Here is a 26,211-nt window from a genome sequence, read left to right as displayed (position 1 = left end):
ACCACTGCACCACCGCGGCATCTCATCTAGCCAGCTGTTGGATAAAGTAGTGTATTTTTGTACTCTAGCCAACACTTGTTTTTACGTAAAAAGAGGTTAGTGAATTTTCCACCTAGTGCACTGGGAGGTAGTCTGGTTTGTTTAGGTTGGGGAAACGCATTCTGAAGGTTTATTAATCAGCTTGTCTTGTTTTTTAGTGCCTTTATGAATTCTGTGTAATTGAATGGCCCTTGGCTCATTTATTCAAAGTGAAGTACTTTTATTGAATAATCACACTTTTATAACCTTCTTAAAGTACACTTCTGCATCTATATCTTTAAGTTTTTTTGTGGTAGCATTTCACTCCAGACACTCCTTTACTGTGCTGTTATATTAGGAGGACTGGGATTATTCATCTAGTGGCAGTAGATGTTTACCTGGTCTAAGTATTTTTCCGCGTCTCTGCACCTGATTTGCACTGTTCTGATACCTAGATAACATAAACTAGATTCAGACCTGCAGAATCTAGCTTGTTATTGATACACTTGAGCACTAACCAGCCATTTTACATTAATAAGGGCTCCCCTGCACCCTTGTGGCAGAAAAGCATTGATCCAGCCTTGTCTGAGCTGGGGATTGCTGGAGGAAGGTTCATTGTGTGCTTTCACATTGGTACATTACCTTAAAAGTGTTATAATTTCGCCTGTATTTAAGCCTCATGTTTACGCATTGCAGCGCACTGTATAGATGCAGAAACCTTGAAACTCAGTTTTTCCCTAGACTTCCATCAGTGGAGCCCTTCTAAGCTTCCCCTACTGCACTGTGGGTGCATTGAGCAGCGGTGTCACACTTATCTATAGCCTTCAATAGAACAAGCAACTTTGTTAGTCCTAGCACAAAAACTGGTCAAACTAGTCCATTCCCTTCCCTAATAGTACATATGGTAAAAACCTTCTATAATGTATGCGCAGTTTCCCATCATTTCACTGGCTAGCCTGATTGACGTGGGCATCCTGAGGCAATGTAGTAATTGCCTCATGTATACTGACAACCACTTACTCATAAAACAAACAAATACCCTATGTGAGAGGTGTAATTACACTATGAAATTGGAATCTGTTCTATCACGTAACAACAAACTGGACATCAAACAGGTTGTCAGCACACACACTTCACCTCTCACACAAAATGAGGTCACTATACACAAACCCACATATGCGGAAATACTCACTAGAAGCCTGTCAAAAGATCAGAGACCTCCCAAACATAAACCACTTGCACACACTGCTATGCAAATGGAAACCACTACACATAATAACACATGCACCACTGTCTTAGCAAGTAAGCCCCTAAGACAAAACACCTCAAAACCTTATGCCTTGGTCATAGGCAACTCCATAGTGAGACGGACAGCTGTCCCCCACACCAGGCTGGACAAGAAGGTCATGGCCAGCTGCCTGTCAGGTGCCAGGATCCATAAAATCACACATGCACTCAAGTCACTCAACAGCAAGTACTGTTACGACTCTATCATAGTCCATGTTTGGGTGAATGACTTGACATACCTCTCTGGACTATATGAAGAGAGACCTGACTGAACTCTCAGATTGTGTCCCAGGCAGTATAACCCTAGCCCTAAGCAGCAGTCTACCCTCACCTAGGATGATGCTACAATATAAACAAAAAAAATAATCAGCTTCAGCAATTGGCTTAGCTTGTGGTGTCAGTCCAGGGGGATCCACTATTCCACTGTCTGTCATCCAAGGAAGACATGGTCCACAGGCCACATTGTTTTGCCAGAAATGGCTAGGCTTTCGGGTAATGGCAAAGGTACTTGCCTCCCCCATAGTGCCTTTTTTAGGTAATGTCAAAACAACAAAATTTTTGATGTAACAAAATCTACTGCTGCTTATTGTTGGGAGTCTAAACATGAAACTGCTTTCCTGGAAGCACTTCTCACCTTGGAAGATGCCAATGTCTGTGCAGTCACTGAGATGTGGTTCAAGGTCATGGAGAGCACCTTGGCCATGCAAGGCTACAATGCCTTCCACACCTTCAAACCTCAAAATGAGCGTAAAGGAACCAAAGGTGGAGGTGTCGCCATCTTCATTAAAGCCAAGTACATTGCATGACTGATCAAACAGTAAAACTCTGTCGAACTACTCCATGTCCAATTAACAATAGGCAAAATACCCTACCACATCATTGCTAGCTATAGGTCCCCCACCATGAACCAAGAAAAGCATGCCACCTACCTGAGCTTACTGGAGTCACTTGCCATACAGTCCAGCACCTTAGTCATGGGAGATTTCGACTATCTTTCCAATGAAAGGGTGACATACGTGAGTATGAACTTGCTTGCCCAGAGGTTCCAGGATTTTGTCAATACAAATACTCTGGCACAGATGGTCTTCACCCCCACAAGGGACTCAAATGACCTAGACATAGTACCCCCAATGTGTGTGTGTGTGGGGGGGTCACTGCACCCCCCCCCCGGTGTCTTCCCTTGTAAGGTCAGACCATAAATCTGTCTTGTTCAAAGTAACTATTGAACTTGTCACCACCACAGGAGCAAAAACAACTAAAAAACTTTTCCAAAGTAAACTACAGCCTACTAAGCAGTGGTATAAAAAGTTTTATCCCCTCTGCAGTCAGACAACGATGACCCCATGCAGATGTGTACACAGATGCCCTGTATAAACACTTAAGCAACTATGTAGACTCTGTTACATAGCTCTCAACCTTCCATGTCCAAAATGAGGAACACTAGCCTTCATAATGTGGAACCAATGGGCAAAATGTGGAACACATACTAATGACTTACTAACAACTTCAAGTAGAAAGGTCATAGGATGGTTAAAATATGCTGGCTTTACTTATAAAGAAGATCTTTTAATAAATTAATATGATTAATTTCTATTTACAATGAATTTTGCTTAAACAATTCCTAACACTAAATGTGACAGTCTTTCAATGTGGAACATTGAGGAACATTAACTTTTTAAGACCCCAAATGAGGTACGCTCCTCGTAATGAGGTACACTTGAGAGGTATGCTCTGTTATACCCGACTGGATTAACACCAGGCCCTTCTCAAAAAACAAGCCACCCTGGTGGAGCTCAAGTATAAACAAGTTGTATAACAATAGGAAGAAACTGATATCTAAGAACACGAGGGAACTGACTCAGCAGAGGAAGAATCCCCCCCCCCCAACAGCTTGAATATGCAAATCAGCTATCTTGTTTAGTCCTCTTAAAGCTAATTAAGAAGCTAAACTAGCAACCCTAGCTATGGATAATCATAAGGCATTTTTTAACTACATTTGAAATCTTTAAGGGAATGCCCAGCTATGTGCCAAACTGGTAGTAGATGGTACCACTCGTACTATAGCAGAGGAAATTGTCAACCTGTTAGCTGATTGATTTGGCACAAAATTCACTCCCCTGTCCCACCAGCCATACCCCAAAGCATACCTGATACCAGTCCTCTGCCTAGTTTCTCTAGAAATCAGGTCATATCTGCACTCTCCAAGCCCAAAAGCATGGTCTCAGTAGGACCAGGTAACATTCCATGTTGCTTATTAAGCAATCTAAAACAGGACCTAGAGGACCGACTTGGTGATTTCTTTAACCATAGTGTGAGAACTGGCTTTGTTCCAGTAGAGTGGCGAACAGCAACAGTAATCCCCTTGCAAAAAGGCGGCGGGGGGGGGGGGTATCAACCAACCCTGGGAACTATAGACTCCTAAGTCTAAACAGCCTCATCTGCAAGGCCATGGAAGGAATCATCATGGACCTTATCAACAAGGACTTAGGTGACCTCCATACTCTAGACCCAGCCCAGTTTGGCTTTAAGGGAGGATCGTACTTAGTAAACCTATTAGACTTCTTTGAGAAAGTCATCAAAGCCCTGGATGAAGGTAAGACAGTGCATACTGCCTATCTTGACCTAGCCAAGGCTTTTGACACACTTCTCCACTTGGGTATCATTGAGAAACTCTCACAGCTGGAGATTAACCCTTGCATCACTAGATGGGTAGCCAGTTGGCCTGCCTGCGGCATTGGGCTTCATAACACCCCTGGCAGGTGTTAATTACACATTAACACACACCCTGTCAGGCATTATTGCTTGCTTATTCCACACTAACATCCAGATTCTTAGTTTCATGGACAAATTTTGCTTTGTAGTATCAATAGCACAGAACAACTTTATGAGCTGAAATCAAAACTTAACTAGTCCAGTCATGTGACAGCTTAGCAGTACACTACTTCTCATGTTTAACAATTACTTGACTGTTTAAAAAAAGTGAAAATGTAAATTCATTTTACAAGAGAAATAATGTTCTGGAAAAGTGGGAAATGAGTCTTAACCTGTTCTACTGATTGATGTCAGTGTTTGATCTGGCAGGCTTCATTCTCTCTGGATCAGATCTTTCCAGTTAGGAGTAAACATTGTCACCACTACTGCCCCTTTGGAACATTATTTTTACAGTGATAACTTTGTCACAGTTTTGTTGCATTGATTTTGTTCAGTGTGCTAGATTAATGCTGTCTATGCCTGGAAACTTTGAAATTGTAATTTATTGCTTCTGGCTAGGATTGTGGCTATAAATAACATCAGGGGACCACCCTACATATCTAATAAACAAGTAAATCCTCCATCTACTTTCTCTACAAATAAACATAACAGTAAGCCGGACAGACCTAAAAGAACCAGTGTTATTGACTCATCTGATTAGGCTCACATTCCTTTTTAGAAGGTAGAAAATGAAAGTAGATGACACAGCACAAATCAAAGTCAAAATTGAAATGTGAGACTCAAATTTTGGAAAATTCTTAAACAAATAGCACTGAGAGGCAATTCTGCTGCCTCTTCAATGGTTGCAGCAGGTTTAAAGGATGATGGATCAGTCTTCCTGTGGTTACCCACCTTTTATTAATATTTTGGAGATGTTGCCATGCATACTTGGGAATAGCCGTACAGTGTGGTGGCATTCATCTAAAGGACAACTGCATGTTTTGCCCCCCTTCCAGGGAGTGTTTTTCTTGTGGACAAAGCCCAATCTAAGTCTCTCTGCTGTGGCCTTTTAAAGGAACCACACTGCACAGACTTCAGCTCTCCATCTTCCTAATAAGTGGTCCACGACTGTCTTGAAGAATTGTCAAGCATGTGTTTGTTTTTTTTTTTCACCTTATCCCTGATGTTGCTGAACTGTTTGAAATGCATACTGTATTGTTAGGGAGACTTATTGGATGAAATCCAGTATTACAAGGGAAGCATGGTAGTTCCCTAGGGGAAACTCCTAAGATCCAAGCATACATGACTTGCCTGTTGGGAGAATAGTGGGCTTGGTGCCATGCATCACAGTGGCTGGGGCTACAGGGGTAGCAGAAATCAGATTTGCGTTAACTAGCATCCTAGCTGTCCCTCACTTTATTTGTTGAGGCTGTGACACATTTTTTATTTATTCACTCTTCAGTGGGCCTCTTTTTGTTTGGACCAAAAGTCAGTAACTTATTAAATTCCATATAGCAAAGCAATCAGATTAGTATGACTGCAAGGATGAGCTTTCACTCTCTACAAAGTACCCATAGCAGTACACAGTGAAGTCCGAAGAGACCATGATTCTACAGAAAAATGTGCTACCAGCAGCATTATTCTGGAGAGAGCATGCATTAGTCCTGAGGGGATATCCAGTGGTTGTGAATGACCATATGCAGTCCACTAACATGACAGCCTGCAGTCCCAAGACTCTTGACAGCCACCAGAATAGCATTTTGCAAGAAAAAAGACTTCCACACTTCAAAAGCAGCTATTCTAATGGGTACAGGCAAACCTATTAGTTATGATGTTCATATCCAGTTGGAGGAGGCATTCTTGACCAATGACTGCTGGGCCATAGTCCTGCCCATCACATGTCCTGAAAGCCAAAATAAGTAACACATGCACCATGAATTTGGAATAACAAGATCCAAATCAAAGGGATGTCTTGAGATACCTTAGTAAGACCTGTAGATTGACCAGACTAATCTAACTGGGCAGTGATGGGTACAATTCTTTACACATGGAGAATATTTTCCATGTGACAGAGAATGTTTGCCTATGGAAGGCTTCTTGGCAGCCTCAACTGCGTCTGATTCTGATTCTGTAATATTTCCATTAAGAGGATTTACAGAAGCCAGGTAGTGTGGTGGAACTGACTGTTTTCCACAGTAGCAGGGGACTCCCTTTAGCTAATACCAGGAAATTTGCCAGTACCACCGTGGACCTGATGGCTTGACATCATATCCTTCTAAGCCACCATGGGGCAACAGTAATTTGTTTTGTCTTTCTTCCCTGCTCTCTCTGATGATGTGGGATTATTGGGAATCGTGGGAATTCCTACTCTCCCTTGCTCTTCCTTAGTCCTGCTGCAGCAAGCAGAATAGGGGAAGAATAACACCCTGCAAGCAGTAGTTGGATCAAACTCAAGTTCCCCACTTCCAGAACATCCAATTGAGACCTGGATTCTGACTCTGCAGCTTTTGGAGAGGGTTGAAGGAGTGGCCCACAAGTGTGCCGCCATTTTCACTTTCCTTTTACAATTGTTTTATTTGTAGGACGTGTGCTTGTTCATTAGTTGAGGGCAAACTGACAAACTCATTGTATAGGATTGTTTATGTAGTCGGTGTGCAATGCCATACTTTGAACCCATAGTTTAGGCTTTAGAGTTTCTGATGGAAAGAAGTGTTGCTTGACCAGCTGACATGTGGATAAAGTACTTATGTGTAATACACTGAATGCATATTTCAGACATGCAGACACTCTAGCAGGAGGTGGCCAGTTAAGTCAATGAGTCTCCTGAGGCCTAACTGCTAGCTTCTCTGTATGTATTCCTGTACTGCTCCCATCTGTGCTTAACTTCTCTCAACTCTTGTTAAATCCGTTAATTAACCTGCATTGCACTACCCACTCTGTTTAACTTTTTTCTTTGTCTGTTGGTCACACCATGTGAGTCTGTTTCTTAAGAAGAGCACTAGGACCTCCCTTTTCAAGTGTTCCAACCTTTTCTGGTATATTATAGGTTCATAGGTTTATACTAGGCTATCTGCCCTAAGGCATTTATAAGCCTAGCCCAGAGTTTTGTGGCTTACGCCACCCCTTATGTTAAAAAATACTGTGACCATTAGTTTGTTGTGCCTCTGTCCAGCAGTGACACAGATGATTCCCGGGGTAAACTTGTCCTTCCTGACCAGTCTGTAGACATAAGGTCTTCTACAGCTGATTGTTTGTTGTAGTTGTTTTGTAACAGGTTGTCAGCATGCTAGAGACAAAATTATCCATCCCCTGTGATATGCTCTGTAAATGGTCATATCTTGCTTTACTGATTCTTAAGTAAAAGCAGTTTTTACAGTAATGTCAACATTCTTTTTTTTTTTTTTTTTTTTTTTTTTTTTAAGGAATGGTCATGAACAATAAACCTGTAGCCATCACTAAGGTCCTTGTTTTGTGTACTCTTGGCTGCCTGCTTGCTCCTTTTCTGGAATGGAGAACTCATGGGCACTTCATCTTTATCTTATAACCTTCCACTGAGGTAAACAAAATCCATTCCCACATCTTGGTATGTAATATTACAGGCAAAAGTCCGGTTACTGGTTGGTCAAACACTGGAGTTGTTTCTGAAAGATGTATGTGACTGCCAAATAATTATTTTTAAAAACAAAAAAAAAACCCAAAAAACACATGCACACTTGCATCCATGGCCTTCTCAAAATTAATAAACCAGCAATGACAAAACACCAGCGCCCAACTGGAGAGAAAAATATTTTATGTGTATAAACACAAAAAACAGACTGGTTTCAGCCCAGTGGCCTTTTTCAATGTGTAACACAGTCCGTTCAACCACCACATTATATACAAAACATAATGTAATAATTAATCATTGATTAAACAATTATAAATGTTCATTTAAGCCAGGTGGAAATAATCCCCCCAGTTTCACAATCCATGATTTTTCTTTTTTGTTTAAAAATCTATGCCAACCTATTTTCAAGGATCTATGTCCCATAATTCTGTCAATAGTAATACATTTAAAAGTTGCTGCTTTTGTGAGAAATGGTGTGTTTACACAGGGCGTTGGTCAAATGTTTATTCCTGATGTTACTAAGATGTTCCGAAATACGAAATTTAAAGGTTCTAGAGGTTTGGCCAACATAAAAAACTGAACATGTACAGGCTGCAAGGTAGATGGCCCAATAACAATTGCAATTACCAAAAACATTAATAGAAAAAACTTTGGAAGTGTTTTTGCTTGAAAACTCTTTGGTCTGAAAAATATATTTGCAGAAAGAACAGTGTCCACAAGAGTAACACCCCACAACTTGTGTACCATCCAGTGTAGCCTGTATAAAATGTTCCATGGGCATGAAACGTTTATAGTAACTAAAATGGCTCCTCAGAGTTTTACCTCTATGAAAAGAAAATAAGCATTTGTTCCCTAATAAATATCATAATTTATCGTCAGCCAAAATGATATCCCAGTGCTGTTTCACTATATCCAAGAATTCATGGGTAATTCTACCATATATGGCAATTAAACCTAATTTTATTGTCCCTCTGAAATCGATGTTTCTTATATCTGAGTAAATAATTTCTAGAAAGTTGTTGATCCTCCTTACTGGTCTGCATAACCTTAGACATAGAGTATCCACGTTCCTTAAACAGTTCACTAAATCTTGATCATAATATTTGTAATCTTCAGTATTGGAGCACATTCTGTGTGTCCTCATAAACAGTGACTTGAGGATGTTGGCAACAATATGTTTTGGATGACAACTGGACACGTGTAATAATGTATTTGAATGATGGGGTTTCCTGTACAGTGAACTAGACAAAGTACCATCAGGTTGTTTAGATATAGTTACATCCAGAAAAGAGATGGCTGAAACATCATAATTAATGGCAAACCTTATACTCCATTTATTTTCATTCAAATACTGGACAAACTCCTGTAAATATACAGTGTCCGATTTCCACACCATCCAGCAGTCATTCAAAAACCTTTGCCAAATATCTATTTCCCCAAGAAAAATGTTATTATCAGATCACACACCACATATGGTAGATGCCACAATATGAAGACAAGATGATCAATTTCAACAATTGGCTTAAGTATTGGTGTCATTCAAAGGGGATCCAATGCTTGTCAGCCTGGGATGACATGCTCGACAAGCCACGATGCTTCGCTTGGGACGGCTTGCACCTGTCACCCCTGGGCTTTCGGAATATTGGCAAAGGCTCTTGCTACCCCCATAGTGCCTTTTTTAGGCAAGGCTCAAAAGACAAACCCGCTACCCCCATAGTGCCTTTTTTAGGCAAGGCTCAAAAGACAAACCCACCTCCATAGGTATCACAAGGGATAAGAAACTAAGAGTAATGCTACTCAACGCCAGAAGTCTAAACCTCAAGATGCACTTTTCGAAACTCTCCTTAGCATGGAGAACATCGATATCTGTGCAGTAACAGAAACCTGGTTCAAGGCTCCCGAGAGCACCCCAGCACTACCAGGTTATACCTCATACCATGCTTTTGGCCCCAAAACTTGGACCGACCCACAAAAGGAGGGGGAGTATCAATATTCATCAAAGATACCCACACCTCCAGGTTGGTGGCACAGCACGAAGCATCAGAGACTATCCATGTGCAATTAACAGTGGGTAAAACTGCCTTCCAGTTTATAGCCTGCTACAGACCACCCTCCCTAACCCAGGAACCCCACTCGGCCTTCCTGAGAACACTGGAAAATATGAAGGTCTCTCCAAACATCATTATATTGGGCGACTTCAACTACCCAAACATAGACTGGGAGCATTACTCTAGCTCCAACACCCTAGCACAAAGGTTCCTAGAATTTATAAACTCAAATGCTATGGAACAACTTGTTATCACTCCCACAAGAGGGGAAAACATACTGGACCTGATCATCACCAACATGGGGACTCTATGCTCCAGACCAGAAGTGTATCCCTCACTGGTAAGATCAGACCATAAACTAATCTCACTGGATATTCACATCCCGACACCACCCCTTGCCCAGAAAACCACAGTGAAAAACTTCTCTAAAGCAAATTTCACACTCCTCAAAACCGAGATGGAATCCTTCAAAGCCCCTGGGCCTGTGGAAAATACGGCCCAGACCGCAGAATCCTTTATAAACGCATTCTATGAACACCTTCAGGAATGCATGGATCATGCGATCCCAAATAAAACCAAGACCCAATCCTCCAAAGGCAGACGTCCTGTCTGGTGGAACCCAGCCATAAACAAGCTATACAATAGAAGGAGGAAGCTAATAAATGATAGAACAAAATTCCAAAAAGGGAAGGCATCTCTGATCAGTATTAGCAAAAAACTACGGGCACTCATAAAATCGTCTAAGGCCAGCTTCGAGAGAAAAATTGCACAGGACGCTAAGGATAATCACAAGGCTTTCTTTAGTTATCTTAGGAACCTGGGTGGTAATTCCCAGATATGCTCAGAATTGGTCCAAAATGACAAAAAATACACCGAACCCACAGACATTGCCAACATCCTAGCTGACAGGTTCAGCGCAAACCCCCCCCCACCAAAAGGGCAAATATCTATCCCAGCAGAGTGCTGCCCTCCTGACATCTCAGATGCTCAGGTAAGAGCCGCCCTCTCCAAAGCAAAAAAACACGGCATCAATGGGACCAGATGGTGTCCCGGGCTGCGTCCTACATGAACTCCAAGAAGAGCTAAACCCAAACATAAAACTACTGTTCAGTCTCAGCCTTACTACAGGATATGTACCCAAAGAGTGGCGTACAGCAACAGTGGTCCCTCTCCACAAAGGTGGTGCCTCAATGGATCCTGGAAACTATCGCCCCATAAGCCTGACTAGCTTGGTCTGCAAAGCTACGGAAAGGATCATCATGGACCTCATAAATAAAGATATTGGGGACCTACAGACACTGGATCCTACCCAGTTCGGCTTTGTTAAGGGCAGATCCTGCCTCTTAAACCTGGTTGATTTCTTTAAAACAGTCACCAAGGCCATTGACGAGGGGAAGGTGGTCCACACAGCCTACCTGGACCTCGCAAAAGCCTTCGATACAATACCCCACTCGGGCATTATAGATAAGCTCACCAGCTTAAATATAAACCCCTATGTCACTAGATGGGTTGCAAATTGGCTCAAGGACAGAACCCACATGGTTAGAATTGCTGGAGCCATGTCAGACTCCAAACCAGTTACAAGTGGCGTCCCACAAGGCTCAGTCCTGGGACCTCTCTTGTTCAGTATATATTTCTCGGAGGTACAGGCCAACATGGAAGGACTGTGGCTGACCAAGTTCGCAGATGACTGCAAACTGGGCGCCATAATCGACTCTCCAGCCGAAACAAGCATCCTCCAAAAGGGCCTCATAGAAACAGACAACTGGTGCCAGAGCCATGGCCTCAAGCTAAACGCCAAAAAGTGTATAGTCATCCCCTTTGGCAAAAACAAAGTGTCCACAAATTACCACATAGGTGGTAATCCATTAAGTACAGAAGAAGTAATTAGGGACCTGGGGACCCAAGTTGATAGCAATCTTTCATTTGACAACCACGTGGCCAAAGTGGTTAGAAAAACATTTTATATAGCCCACCTAATCATGAAGGGATTCACATCTAGATCAGGGGAGGTCATCGTGCCTCTTTACTCATCCCTCATCAGGCCCATAATTGAGTACAATGCCCCTTTTGGGATGTACCTTACCAGACACCTGCAGCAACTGGAAAGACCCCAAAAGTACCTCACCAAGAGGATCAAAGGGCTCAAACAGATGCCATATGCTGCCCGGTTAAAGAAACTCCAGCTCTACTCAGTGGCATACCGCCTGTTCAGAGGCGATCTGTGCCCTGACGTATAAAGCCATGTCCAACCCGGAATTAATGGACATGCTGCACCTCAGAAAATCCAAATCCCATCGAGCTACACGCTCGAGAGACTTGAACCTCAGCACCGAAATAAATAGGTCATGCTGGAGGGACAGATTCATAACCCAGAGGCTCCCTTCACTCTGGAATAAAATCCCAGTCCAGGTTAGGCAGAGTCCCTCATTGACTCTCTTCAAGAGGAATCTTGATGAGTGGATGGGAGATCGTAGGTTTACCCCGGGTATCACTTCTGTGTCACTGTTAGACACAGGCACAGTATACTAACCTCAAAAAAGGGCATAGCAAAATTAATTTAAAATGGGTGGCGAAAGCCAAACACATTCTGGCTAGGCTTATAAATGCCCTAGGGCAGATAGCCTAGTATGAACCTATGAACCTATGTCCCAGGACCCCCACTTTGCATTCCTGGAAACAATGGGAAACATAAAGGTCCTACCAAACACCCTGATATTGGGTGATTTAAATTACCCAAACATTAACTGGGAGAACTACTCAAGTACAAACTCCCTTGCCCAACATTTCCTAGAATTTATAAACTCAAACGCCCTGGATCAACTGGTCAACACCCCCACCACAGGTGCCAACATATTGGACCTGGTCATCACCAACATGGGCGACCGGTGTTCCACACCGGAGGTCAACCCCTCGCTGGTTAGATCTGACCATAAACTAATCACTCTGGATATCCACATTCCGCCACCACCCCCGGTCAAAGAAACCACTGTGAAAAACTTTTCAAAAGCAAACTTCATGTTACTTAAAACCAAGGTGGGAAGTTTCAAAGCCCCCATGCTAAAGGATAATGCTGTCCAAGCTGCAAAATCCTTTACTAATGCAGTCTTTGGGCACCTACAAGAATGCATGGATCATGCTATCCCAAACAAAACCAAGACTCACTCCTCCAAGAAAAGGAAACCAGTCTGGTGGACCCCTGCCATAAACAAGCTATACAATAGAAAGAGGAAACTAGTACAGAAAAGAGTCAAATTCCAAGAAGGAAGGACATCCCTGATCAGTATCAGCAAGAAACTATGATCCCTCATAAAATCATCCAAGGCTAACTTCAAAAGAAAAATTGCCATGGACTCCAAAGATAACCACAAGGCATTTTTTAGCTATGTCAAGAATCTAAGTGACAATTCTCAGGTCTGCTCGTAGTTAGTGCAGAATGGCACCAAATACACTGAACCGACCGATATAGCAAACATCCTGGCAGAAAGGTTCAGTGCAAACTTCACCCCCAAAAGGGCCCATAACTATACCAGAAGAATGTAGTGCCCCTGAAATCACAGGCACTCAGGTTAAAACAGCCCTCTCCAAAGCTAAAAACACAGCATCAATGGGACCGGACAGTGTCCCAGGCTGCGTCCTACACAAGCTCAAAGATGAACTAACCCCTCACCTAAACACACTGTTTAAACTCAGACTCTCCACAGGCTACGTGCCCACAGAGTGGCGCACAGCAACGGTTATTCCACTCCATAAAAGTGGATCCACAATGGACCCTGGGAACTATCGCCCTATAAGCCCTGACTAGCTTGGTCTGCAAAGCTATGGAGCGCATCATCATCATGTCTCTGTTAATGAGTTCCATTGGAAACCTCCAAACACTGGACCCTACCCAGTTCGGCTTTGTTAAGGGCAGGTCATGCCTCCTAAACCTGGTGGACTTCTTTGAGACAGTTACCAAGGCTATAGACAAGGGAAAGGTTGTCCACACAGTCTACCTAGACCTTGCAAAGGCCTTCGACACCATTCTCCACTCGGGTATTATAGACAAGCTCACCAGCCTGGACATAAATCCCTATGTCACGAGATGGGTTGCTAATTGGCTCATGGACAGAACCCACATGGTAAGAGTTGTGGGAGTTGGGTCTGACTCTAAACCGGTTACAAGTGGCATTCCCCAGGGCTCAGTCCTAGGACCCCTCCTGTTAGGCATATACTTCTTAGAGGTACAGGCAAGCACAGGAGGACTATGGCTGACCAAGTTCGCATATGACTGCAAACTAGGGGCTATAATTGACTCTCTGGCTGACACAGACATCCTCCAAAAGGGTCTCACTGAGACGGATACCTGGTGTCAAAACTATGGCCTCAAGCTAAATTCCAAAAAGTGCATAGTCATCCCCTTTGGAAAAAACAAAGTACCCACAAACTACCACATAGGTGGTATCCCCCTAAATATGGAAGATGTAGTCAGGGATCGGGGACCCAAGTAGATAGAAACCTCTCCTTTGATAATCACATTGCCAAAGTGGTTAGAAAATCCTTCTATGTCGCCCACCTAATCACAAAAGGGTTTGCATCCAGATCGAAAGAGGTCATTGGGCCCCTGTATGCATCACTCATCAGACCCATCATAGTGTACAATGCCCCATTTGGGATGTATCTTACAAGACACCTGCAACAACTGGAAAGACCACAGAAGTACCTCACCAAGAGGATCACTGGCCTCAAGCAGATGCTGTATGTAGCTCGACTGAAGAAACTCCAGCTGTACTCTGTTGCATACCACCTACTCAGAGGTGATCTCTGCCTGACATACAAGGCCATGTCCAACCCAGAATTGATGGACATGCTCCACCTAAAGAAAACCATATCCCTTCGAGCCACATGCTCCAGGGATCTAAACCTCGCCACAACAATAAATAGAATGTGCTGGAGGGATAGATTTCTGTCCCAGAGACTTCCCATGCTCTAGAACAAGATTCCAACCTACATTAGGCAGAGCGCCTCGCTAACCCTCTTCAAGAGAAACCTTGACGAATGGATGGGAAACAAAGTTTACCCCAGGGATCACTTCAATGGCTCTGCTGGACAGAGGCACAGGGAACTAATCTAAGGGGGTGGCAAAAGCAAATACATTCCTGCTAGGCTTATAAATGCCTTCGGGCAGATAGCCTAGTACCTACCTGTGATTGCTGTCATATATAATAATCCGTTCAAGATAACCCATAAAAAGGTCAGCATATATGGGTGCAAAGGATGCACTCATAGCTGTACCTTTCAACTGCAGATAACATTTGGTGTTAAAGTAGAATACATTTTTAGACAAAACATGCTTGGCCAAACATATAAGGAAAGTATTGAAACCTGGGCTATATAAAGGCATTCTGTTTAACCAATATTCCAGGGCACATAGACCCGCCCAAATTGGGATACTGGTGTAAAGTGACGTAACATCCAATGTACACATCAACCAACTAGGTTCCAATTGGGTATCGGAAACAGTATTCAAAAATTCCGTTGTTTCCTGTATCCTAGCTCTAACTCCGGATAATAAAGGCTTTAGATACATAGTAAGGTAAACAGACAAAGGTTCAGTAAGGAGCCTTTTCCAGAAATGATTGGTCTCCCTAGGGGTTTATTAATATCTTTGTGAATTTTTGGAAGGAGATAGAAATATTGTGATGATGGATCCTTAGCCTTTAGATGAAACATCGTAAGTTTATCTATTATGCCTTCAGTAACTGCAGACTCCAAAAAGGTATATATTTCATTTTTAAACCTACCTGTAGGCTCATAGGGCATATAAGTATAAAATCTCACATCTTGCAGCTGACTGTTGGCTTCCTCAACATACCTAGATATATTCATTACAGCCGTTGCCCCACCTTTGTATGCTTGGATAGTAACAGTATTTTTGTTATTCTTTAACTTTACTGAAGCATCCACTTCCCCTGATGACAAATTTGACAGAAAAATGTGTTTTTGATGATTCAAACCAAAATGTGATTCTTTTAGTATACATTTTTGAAATACCTCCACATTTTTGTTCATAGGTGGAACAAAGGTTGACTTACTAAACTTGAAGCTGCTACATTCATTATGTTTATTGCCACATTCAGTGTGCTGAAAATGTAATTTAAGGTTAAGCAATCTACAGAATGCATACAGATCCTCAACAAAAATATCTTCAGAAACAAAAAAACCCGGAATAAAGTTTAAACCTTTATTTAGTATCACATAATCGGATTCGGACAAAACAGCTGATGAGATATTAATAACATTATTAGTAGAAGTTACATGCCTTTCAGAAAATTCAGCATTGCTTCCAAAGAGCCATATATGCTTGTTTTTAGATTTGTGTTTCCTGCCCCCCCTTTGTTATAGATAAAGGGACTGAATCAAAATTATGTGATGATCTTTCTAGTTCAACATCACAAGACTTCTTACTGGCTGGTGACGTCTGCTGTCTGTCAGTTTCTGTGTCAGTTTAAGAGGACGAATCCTCACCAGAAGTATCACTAATGGATTTTTTCAAAATGGACTTATTTCTTTTTCTCTTTTGACTAATTGACAATGACTCCTTTTGGACAAACCTAACATTTTTAGTACTTCTCATGTATGTATTCAAAGGGCTTCCTCAGTTGGTAGTCCCTCGAATCCCTGTGGAACTTGAGAATTTTCCTATCTTTTAAATTTTGTTAAAACTGGAGCAACTCTTCCGTTAAGTTATCAAAACATTGTATATAGGTTGGTTCTTAAAATTAATACACAGTATTAAGGCTAGACAGATTATAGCAGAGTATATATAGTACGTGAGGTGTTCTACTGTTAGGAAAGAACTGTCACCGAAGTAAAGTGTAGCACTGGAAATTATTTGTGTCGACTGTTAATCCTATGTTTGTTTATTTTACATTTGTTAACTGGGGTGGTCCAACTGGATGAATGTCCATTTTCAGTGGAGGCCTGGGGAGAAAAGCTCCAAGGTACATGTACACATGACAATTTTAGAACTTTTAGTGAATAGCAATTACACACCGGTTACAGACATAAGCAATACGAGTATGCATGTATATACATGTCGTAACATATTACCTTTGGGAATTAAAAATACATTGAGTAACAGTCTATACAGTTTACCCTTCCTGATATGGAGAAGGGTGGCCTAAAAAGGACATTTGTAGAAGAGATGCCATGAATTTTGTATGCAGCTTGTGTGCAAAGCTTTGAAGAGATGCTTAATTTGTTTTTGCCTCTTTAGGGAAATCTGCTTAAAGCTACTGAGGAAGAAGGCTTTCATTGGGTAGAAATACGAGGAAAAGATCCCAGACTGACAGGCATAGATGACTTGTCTGGAACAGAAATCCCACTGCATTACATCTTTAAGCTGAAGTCTCATGCCATCCATTTACTGTTGTTTTATGAAAGGAGTGGAAACTTCCTCTGGCATGGACCACTGCGGCTGAGGCATGGCATGGACAAAAAGTTTGTGCCATTTCGGAAGTTACAGTTTGGGCGCTTTTCTAGTGCTTATGACAGGTATGTGCATACTTGAATTTGATATTGCCCGTTAAGAAGCATACACTGCCATGCCTTACCATAGTTGAGTGCTGTTGTTTCTGTTTGTAAAACAAATGTGCATTCTCATTGCATTTATCTTTATATCGCATCTCAACAGCATTCCTATCATTTTGGTAACACTGCATTTCTTACCTGTGTTTGTTATGGCTCTGTATCAGAGCTTTTGTCTGTTTTTGTTAAGCTTGGTGACAGGCTATAATTCCTAAGTTTTTGACAAGAACTTAAAATTACCTAGCATTTCACTGGTAGTTCTTTCTTCCTTAGCTACAGTTTTTTTCTTCCTTAACGTAGGTAATTGAAGGTTCTCAGATGCAGTAAAAATGAATAAAAACATAATGTGCAAGAATGTAATAAAATAGCCTCCATGTGTTTTCTGTTTAGTTCTTGAGCGAATTGACAAAGTCAAAAGTTGAGTGTACCGCAGCATAACTTAAAGCTGAACTGATTTCCAAGAAATAAAAGTTGTTGACTTATTGCTATTGTGGAGGCAAGCCTTCCTTCATTTTGTTTGTGTCTTTCGGCTTTTCCTGGTTAGGGGTCGCCACAGCGGAACTTCGGTCCGCTAATGATTGGCAGTAGATTTTTTACGTGCTGGCTTGCCAGGCCTAACGCACAACCTTCAACGAAGGAACGCCCATTCACGCATGTCGACACACAGAAGACACTCTAACTGAGAATCGAACGGGCAACGTCTAAATGTGAGGCGACAACGCTACCGCAGAACCACCACCGCAGTCTCAAGCCTTCCTTCAGTAATACTTGTGAATTGTATCTTCGGGTGTGCTCAAGATGTAATATGCTTGGCTGTGGGTGAATCATTAAAAGCTTGAGAAATTGATAGTGATTAGTAATTAAGGTACCCACCCCTTGTTTTCTGGCAGAATGGCATCATTTTTGAAGGTCTTCCATATGCAATGGCAGCTAATAGCCTAATGGAAATTTAATTTGCATACTTATGCTGGTATACTGTATAATGAGAAATGTTTAAAGGGTAATGTGGGCATCATACTGGCATACCACGTGACTAGCTTGCCTAGATAATTTGCAGGTGTGGAAAAAATGGAGGAGACAGCCTAAACTGTAGAGAAATGGTCTAATTATATTGCTTGAGTCCTGGAATGGTGATGGGATTAAATGACCATAAATTGCATTATTCAAAAGAAATGCCTTTCCCGGGAAGAGGTGGAAAACTAGAGAGATTTCAGCTCTTGAAAATAGTGGATTTTATGACCAGGGTCACTGTGAGGCAACTCTTTAACTGGAAAATACATGTCAAAAATGCCATCTGAAGAGGCAGAGAGAAAAAAGCTCCATACTTGGCATGAGTTACTCTCTTGTTTAATGTGAGGGGCAGTTTGTGTTTTGTTACATATTCTAGTCAACAGAGTAAGGTACCGTATTGAAGAAAACAAGTCTATTTCTGTGAAATAGAATGTGCTATAATCTTATATTTTCTGAATTAGTGAAGTTAATAATTTTAAAAAAAGAAGTTATATTTTTCTGCAGTTGGGTTGTTGCTAGAAATATTAACTGCTAGAAATATTAAATTAAGAATCAGCTGTCTTCTATGTTCATAGGTACTTACTAGACTGTTGATCTGTGACCATCTTTAGCAGTGTACCCATGCATTCCCTTTGAGTTTCAAGCCTTAGTAGTTTAACACCAAACCCCTGTGTTTTCTGGAAGTCTTGAATAAACCCATGATTAGGTAATCCTTTAGTATTGTGTGAAAACCCTTTATATAGTTAGTGTGAATAACCATAACCCTGGAGCAGGAATTTGCAAGTTCTCTCTGTCCATAAGTGACAAGGGTGGCAAACTAGAGGTTCAGTTATGATTCATATCCGTGTATCCAGGTTGCAGTTGAATTAAGTAAGACACATACTTAACTGCACCTGGAGAGGAATGTTGTACAGAGAATACCAGCCCCCCCCCCCCCCCCCGGATTCATCAAGCTCTGCATGGTGTGCAGGAATAGTGCAAGAGCTGCTGCACGCAATATGGCTGCCGAGCGATCCAGGAACGAGCTTCTGGGACGTGCACAAGCGCTCCTACACTATTCCTGCACGGACACCACTGCTATATGCTAATTACCTCATTTGCTGGTGAAAACCATGCAACTGAGGTGAATTAGTGATCCAGGAAGCAGGCAGGCGTCTGTGCAGGAATAGTGTAACCTGCAGAAATATATTCGGTTACTAATCGAATACATTTCTGCAAATTACAAAATGGAGGCATGACAGCTCGAAAGAAAACATGTATTCAATGTAGTAGGCATGCCAATGGCCAAATATATGGCTATTGACATGAGAAATAGTTGCAAAGTTATAAAAAATCATATTTTTTTTTGGCTGATCTTGACCGTTTAAGCATAGGGCAGCGGTGTGCAAACGGGATCAGCCCGAAAATAAGAAAAAAGCTAGAAATAAGCTTTTAAACCCAAATCAGCATTTTGTCATAATAGTCAATGGCATGCATAAGACAATACCAGGGAATAGTGGTGGCTAAGGCTGAGTGTATGTGTGTGTGTGTGTGTGTGTGTGTGTGTGTGTGTGTGTGTGTGTGTGTGTGTGTGCGTGGTAACTATGAATTAGCATTTTGTTTTATGCAAATAAGGAGACTGATACTGAATCACAGATTTTTTTCTCAGTGTTAGCTTGCACCCAACCGTGTAGGTGCAGCAACACCATTGTATAAATCTAAGAGGTGGATGACCTCATAAGGAAAGTGTCATGCATGCTGTAAGCTTATTGGAGCTCTGTGGCCCGTGTTTGCCCTTAGATAAGCAGAGCTAAGGAAGTGTGCGTGTGTTTGAGGCTGCCTAGCAGTGTTTACATTGCCTAAACGGGTGTGGGCGCTGGGTTAAAAAACAAACAAACAAAAAAAACAGAAATAGCAGCTCTGTTCACATCTGAGCACTGGGTATGCGCACCACGGGGCTTAAACAGGAAGGCAATGGGAAGGGAAAACAGCAGTAGGAAGGTAATCAAGGAGAACTAGCATAGCTGGCAGGTGAAATGCATCAGAATCAGCCAATTACACATGGAACAGCCTAGCACACTTAATATAAACTGTGCAAACACCTTCCAGTCTGGTTTTTCCCACAAACTCTACACCACCGGTGTACACAGACAGGAGAAATTTTACCTGACAAAACTAACAAAATGTTAGGGACTGCTGTTGCTTTCCTACATTAATATGTGCAAGAGGCTGAGGGTGGTGAGAATGTGAATGCTGACAACCAACCCACAGTGAGGAGAAGAAGAGTGTACAGATCCAGGGTATCCTACCAGGGGCTACATGAGCTGGAGATAGTGGAGCTCTGTAGGGTGGACAGGGACATTCTGCAGCAAATTGTTGAGCTGTGCCGGCCACACCTCACACACAGAACCAACAGAGGGGAGCCCATCCCAGTGGATACCAAGGTATGTGTAGGCTTAGGAATACTAGCCACAGGTACCTTCCAAAGGGCAACTGGGGATATCATGGAGATCTCACAGGCATCAGTACTCCACCAGTTCCTGGATGGCATGTCAAGACATGCCAGTGAGCACATATATTTCCTTAACACCCGTGAGGCGTTGACCAGCAATATGCATCTCTTCCACCAAATAGCACAATACCATGAGGTAGTGGGTGCTAGAGACTGCACGCACATACACATCAAAGCACCACCCGGTGAGCGGGGTAGGGTATACATAAACTGCAAGGGCTTCCCCTCCATCAACTGCTAGGTCATGTGTGATGCCCAGGGTATTATCTTGATTGTGTGTGCTGGCAGCCCTGGAAGCTATCACGACTCCCACATCTGGCATATGACACAGCTGTACCAGTCATTTGCCAGTGCGGACATCCCATATGGTCACCTAGTGGGGGATGCTGGTTACGCACTGGAGCCGTGGGTAATGGCACCCATCATAAATGCACACACACCTGAACAAGAACTCCATAATGAGAGGCACACGCACAAACCAGAATCATAATAGATCATGTGTTTGGGATGCTCAAGTCACGGTTCCACTGCCTGGACATACCCGGTGGAGCCTTGCAGTACTCTCCAGCTACATGTACACAGATGTTCATAGTGTGTGCCATGCTACACAGTATGATCCTGTGAAAACAGCAGGAACAGCATGGGGCAAGGCCACACAGCCCCCCACCATTGCCAAGGCCATCACAGGCACAGAGGGACTCTGAGGAGGAACAACCTGAGCCTGCCCATGTAGGCAAAAGGTGTGCCCAGTATGCCCAGGCCTTGGCAAAGAATAGCACATACACTGACATGGTAGGGACCCAGGGAATGACACCTCTCTGACTCGCACATACAGTAAAAGGGATGCCAAACATGACACTATCTGTACTTTACCTTGTATAGGGAGTGTACTACGTGCATCCGACATAATCAGCCCTCCAGCACCGTCCTCAGTACTGGTACAGCCACAAGGTAAGTTGGTCTTCCTATCAATTGCTGAATGGAGTAGTCTGTTCTGATAGTTGTATCTATGGTATGGACGTGAGCATGCAAGGGAATCGGGTGGCAGCAAATAGTGGACACCTATATAAGCAGCATGAAATACATAAATACTGCTGTCAACATACTAGGCAGTACTAGACAAGGTGACAAATCCCACTGCAGTACATGTGGTGGCCCAAATGTGTGTCCATATGACACACACATGCATGTCAGTGAGGCTCACATACCCACCACCAGCCTCAGCCAGCATGACAGGTGTAGATGACAATAAAGAAAGGCTGGGCTAAGGCCTCCAATTGATGGCAGTGGTTAGCAGCCCCCTTCCAGACCTACACAGATAGACTACAACAGGTCTGCCAGTTGTATGTCAGTTCTGAAGGGTAAGAAGTCTGAAACTGAAATGTAGGTCAATAAAACTTAAGATGTGTACACTACTGATATGCCTCCAGTCTGCATGATTGGTCAGAATACAAAATGAAATGGAAGCCAACAGAGTACCTGAAATACCAGTACAGTCATAGCAAATGTTTAAAGTCATCAGGTGTGCCCCCCCCCCCCCACACACACACGCACACACAATCCTATGTAGAAATGCAGTAACATCTAAGTGTGAGGTGTTATAACAGTGGAGCACAGATTTACCCAAGCTGGCCCAATCTACAGGATAGATTGTTGCATGTGTACAATATGCAGGGGTCCATGTGTTAGGTTGTCATATGTTCAGTATTGTGTGGAAGTGGTCAGCATGTAGGCATGGAGGGTTGTGTCTCAGTGGCCTATGGGCAGTACTGTGGATGACAGGGCCATGTTCTGACAACTGCAGTGCCAACAACAATGTTTCTCAGCAATACCCATGTCAGCTGTCATCCATACTCACTGTCCAGATGTCAGTATCTATCACTATCTGAAAGATGATTACACACTTGTAAAACTAATGAAAAAGCACAAATATTGACTGTAAAACTATTAAAGGTGGAACTCTTTTGTGCCAACACACAACATTTATTAAGTATATAAGGTTGCCAAAAATATATATATTTTTGGCAACCTTATATACTTAATAAATTTTGTGTGTTGGCACAAAAGAGTTCCACCTTTAATAGTTTTACAGTCACTATCTGAAAGATGGACATGCCGTGAATATGGGCCCAGACATGCACACAGTACACAGGTGGAAGTACACTAGACAGAGTACATAAAATGTAACTGTCAACTGCACACAACTTTGGATTTGTACATACAAGTTAGCAGCACATTAGTTGTCCGTGTAGTATGGAATACTGATGTAGTCTGGACAATCACTGGCAGACCACAAAAGACACATTTATAAAGTAATGAGAGGCTGCCTGTGTCCCTGCACAAGGCAACACAAGGGAAATGTCCCAGGTATATTTGTGAGTCAGCTGCAAATAACTTCCATATCACACATGCACTCGGCTCACCCCACCATCAGCCACAGGTTTATAACAGGTCATGTCCTTGCTGTTAGGAGTGAGAACAGTATAACCCCACTTCTGTATGGGAATACTCACAGAATGCAGCATGCTGAAGAAGTGTCCTATGCAGGTGTGTCCGTAGCTGTAAGGTGCACCCTGCCTGCATCCAGACCAATGGGTCAATATGTAGAGCAACTATTGCCATTAACACCTCACACACTTACCCTGTCACCCCAGGGGAATCCACTGGCTTGTAGCCTGGGAATGTAGGAGTGACATAATTCACTGGCCTGCTACAGATGTCCTACATCACTACCAAATAGCCTACAGTCCCCTGTAAAGGGCGTGTGCCTCAACCGTAGTTCCAATGTATGGTATTTCATGGGGTCCCAACTAACAAACCAACACAGTCAACAGAACATAAATGCAAAGCCATGTTGACAAATGCCAGTAGATGCCCCCATGTCCTATTGCATGAACTGTGGACCAATCCATCAATACAGCTGGGATAAAGGGCCAACTATAGGGATACTTCCCAGATATCACTCGCATAATGTTAGGAAGAGGATAGAATAACAGAGTGGGGGGGTTGTAGACACATGGACATCATGGAGTGTGTGAAGTCTGAAACTGTGTCCCCATATTACCCCTGCTTGCAAACCCAGTAATGAGTGGCTACAAACCTCCTTGTAAACCACAATGTGAAGGGGAACTGACTAGATATGAGCCCTGCCTCTGGATAACCTGGGTGAATCTGTACAGTTGAGAGGTATGGCCACACCAGGATATGGCCATTCTGTTAAGTCGATATATGTACGAGAAGGGGATCTTCAGGCACCATACTACCAAGGTGCTGGAGCATTTACACAGACCCATCAGCAAATGCCTGTAGTTACCCTTCCAGAATGGCAAGTGTGTGCAAGAATGTGTAGGCTGTGGACCTCACTACTGGACTCTCTTTCATTCATCTTGTAGTTCCCAGTAAATAACTGAGAGCAGATAATAATATATGTCTGTAGTCTGACATAATACATCACAGTGCAAAACAGTACATATGTCTGAATATCTGTGCTAACACCAACCATGTAACAAGCAGCACAGACAGCAATAGTTACAGTATCCCCCTATCTGTCGCCCATTGTGACTCCATATTGTCAACCTGTCTACAAATATCCTGCAGAAACAGGTTGCTATCTGTAGGTTGAGAACACCAAACCCTGGACTGGAGTATAACCCTCCCTGGAATATATTCACACACTCAGTACAGACGGTCATACTGGGCATGTTCCTACACTTAGAGAAATGAAGCCCATCGCTGACAACACAGTGGACTATACATATTTGTCATTTGCAGATGTCTGTGCACACACACCAAATTGTACACCATTTATGTTTAACATACACATTGGATAGAAATACTCGCACATATCCAAGGCCAACATACTATAATATGTCAAACATACACACACAGATGTGGGGAAGAGAGAGACAGACGGTGACAGATAAAATTCCATTATGAGGCCTGTCCCACCCACTACACATCCAATTGGTCGATATCACATGATGTGCTGATGTCAAACAATGTAGATCTTGCTTTTGGTAGCCCTCAGCCCCGTAGTGTCTGTGGTGCTTGTGATAACTGTGTAACACAATAGTACAAATCAGTATTCATGTAGCATTTGTAGACTCAGTCCTGCCAAATGTAAAGTTGTGTGTGTGTGTGTGTGTGTGTGTGTGTGTGTGTGTGTGTTTCCAGAGGAATGATTTATGGCCCATTCGCACTCACCGCACTTCCCATTGCCAATGTTAACACACCTGTTGATGTCAGTCACCTTAAAATAAACCATCAGCCAAATCTCAGCCCTGTAAGCTCTGTGGCGTTCGCATTAACTGCATAATACTGTAGTGTAGCAAACTAGTTAGGTAGGAGTTATAATCCCAGACATGGCAACTTTGATTTTGTGTGTGTGTGTATGTGTGTGTGTAGGTGAATGATTCACACTCACTATACCTGCCATTGCCCACTTTAGCACACCTGCTGATGTCAGTCACCTTGAAATAACCCTTTGGCCAAATTTCAACCCTATAAGCTTCATGGCACTTGCAATAACTGTGTAATAATGTAGTGTAGCAAACTAGGTAGGTAGGAGTTCTAATCCTGGTCCTGGCAACTGTGACAATGTGCGTTTGTGTGCGAGTATTTGTTGACACATGATTTTGTGGTCATTAACACGTACTACACTTCCCTTACTCCTCCTTTAGCTCTGCAGCTGATGTCACTCTCCTTCAAAGATACCTTGGGACAGCTCTCCAACATATAAGCTCTGTGACACTCCTGATAACTGCGTAACACTATAGTACCAATACATAGCTAGGTAGGGGTTTGAAACTCAGTACTGGCAAGTGCGTATGTGTGTGTGTGTGTGTGTGTGTGTGTGTGTGTGTGTGTGTGTGTGTGTGTGTGTCATCAGTATCCTGTGTGGGTATTGGTGTGATTGTGTAAATAACAAGATCCATTGCAGGGTGGGTTTTGCTACATTTTCATATTGAGGACCCATATGTCTCGGTGTCGCATTACAAGGCCAACAGTTGTCAAACACTGCAGAGGTTGTTGTAGACAATCCACAGTCATACATTTTTATATATAGGCAACCATTGTAATACCCAGAGACCACTCTCCACCTACGGATTATGCACAAACATGTTGGCTCTTTCTCTCTCTTCCTTTCTTTCCCTCTGTCTCTCTCTCTCCCCCTCTTTGGTAGATGTGGAAAAAATGCATCTGTTTTGCAAAGGCAGCAGCTTGACTTTGGTAGGTAATGCTCATGATCAGCTGATGGCCTGTGCACAAATTGGAGTTCTCCACTTGCTAATTGTATGTGGAACAGCTGTGGTATCATTCCTGTAGCCAATTGCATAGAAACACATTCCTATAAGTAAGTACTGCAAATGGGTATTGACCTTTCTCCTTCACTGTGAGCAGAACTTCATGTGGGTGTGTGACAAACAGCATCAGAGGAAATACCTCTTACAACAAACACTGTGGAGACAGGCCAACAAACCAGAGGGGGG

General features: G+C 42.7%; 1 protein-coding gene across 2 annotated transcripts in view; it reads left to right on the top strand.

Moving 5' to 3' along the window:
• FKTN (fukutin) overlaps positions 1 to 26,211 on the top strand; it is a 553,910-nt gene that overhangs the window by 109,410 nt on the left and 418,289 nt on the right. For both annotated transcript variants that reach the window (XM_044061118.1, XM_044061119.1), the window contains exon 4: positions 16,910 to 17,187. In XM_044061118.1, coding sequence (XP_043917053.1) covers positions 16,910 to 17,187 — 278 coding nt within the window. The remainder of the gene's footprint in view (positions 1 to 16,909; positions 17,188 to 26,211) is intronic.

This window comes from Protopterus annectens, chromosome 2.part0 (assembly GCF_019279795.1).
Source record: "Protopterus annectens isolate FY-2018-M chromosome 2.part0, PAN1.0, whole genome shotgun sequence".
NCBI classification, from domain to species: Eukaryota; Metazoa; Chordata; order Ceratodontiformes; family Protopteridae; genus Protopterus; species Protopterus annectens.
The sequence above is the reverse complement of the archived record's forward strand: the minus strand, read 5'-3'. Positions and strand labels throughout refer to the sequence as shown.